General features: G+C 32.1%; 1 protein-coding gene across 1 annotated transcript in view; it reads left to right on the forward strand.

Annotated features, from left to right (window-relative positions):
- The window catches only part of LOC140328073 (cytochrome P450 2B19-like), a gene marked incomplete in the record, with an annotated part of 11,698 nt that overhangs the window by 10,060 nt on the left and 987 nt on the right, over nucleotides 1-651 (forward strand). The window contains 1 exon segment of the mRNA XM_072407399.1: nucleotides 13-154. Coding sequence (XP_072263500.1) covers nucleotides 13-154 — 142 coding nt within the window.

Here is a 651-nt window from a genome sequence, read left to right on the forward strand (position 1 = left end):
TTCTTTTTTTAGGGCACCACTGTTTTTCCATGTCTATCATCAGTATTGAAAGATGAAGCTTATTTCGAAAAACCCTTTGACTTCTACCCAGAGCACTTTCTCGATGAGCATGGAAATTTTAAAAAGAGTGATGCTTTCATTCCATTTTCTATTGGTAAATCTAAATAGAATGCAATAATTTCCTGAATTCAGTTGCACTACTATATTGAATCACTTTAATATAATATTGATCATTCTGCCCTTATGCAAAAATTAATAAAATTCTACCAAATGCACCTTTTCTTTTTTCTGTAAATCAATCATTTTCAATTGAAACGTCATTGAATGGTCAAATATGTAATACATTGTTTGTTTATCACTAGGGATCTGATTTATTAAAGCCCTCCAACAATGGAGAAGACAGACCATCATGATCTTTTTCAGATTTGCTGGATCAGCAACTTTAAATTGATCCTATTTACAATCAAAAATATGTATTATTAGGAGAACATCACATAATGTATGCTTAGCATTAGAAGAATAGCACTGCCTAACCCTTAACTCAGTAATCCTGAGTGTGACTCGGTGTGGATTTTCCATGCAAAAAAGTGGTATTCCCAAGTCACACTCGGGGTCGAAACATTTACCTTTAAAATATACATATAATTATAT

Source organism: Pyxicephalus adspersus, chromosome 4 (genome assembly GCF_032062135.1).
Source record: "Pyxicephalus adspersus chromosome 4, UCB_Pads_2.0, whole genome shotgun sequence".
NCBI classification, from domain to species: Eukaryota; Metazoa; Chordata; class Amphibia; order Anura; family Pyxicephalidae; genus Pyxicephalus; species Pyxicephalus adspersus.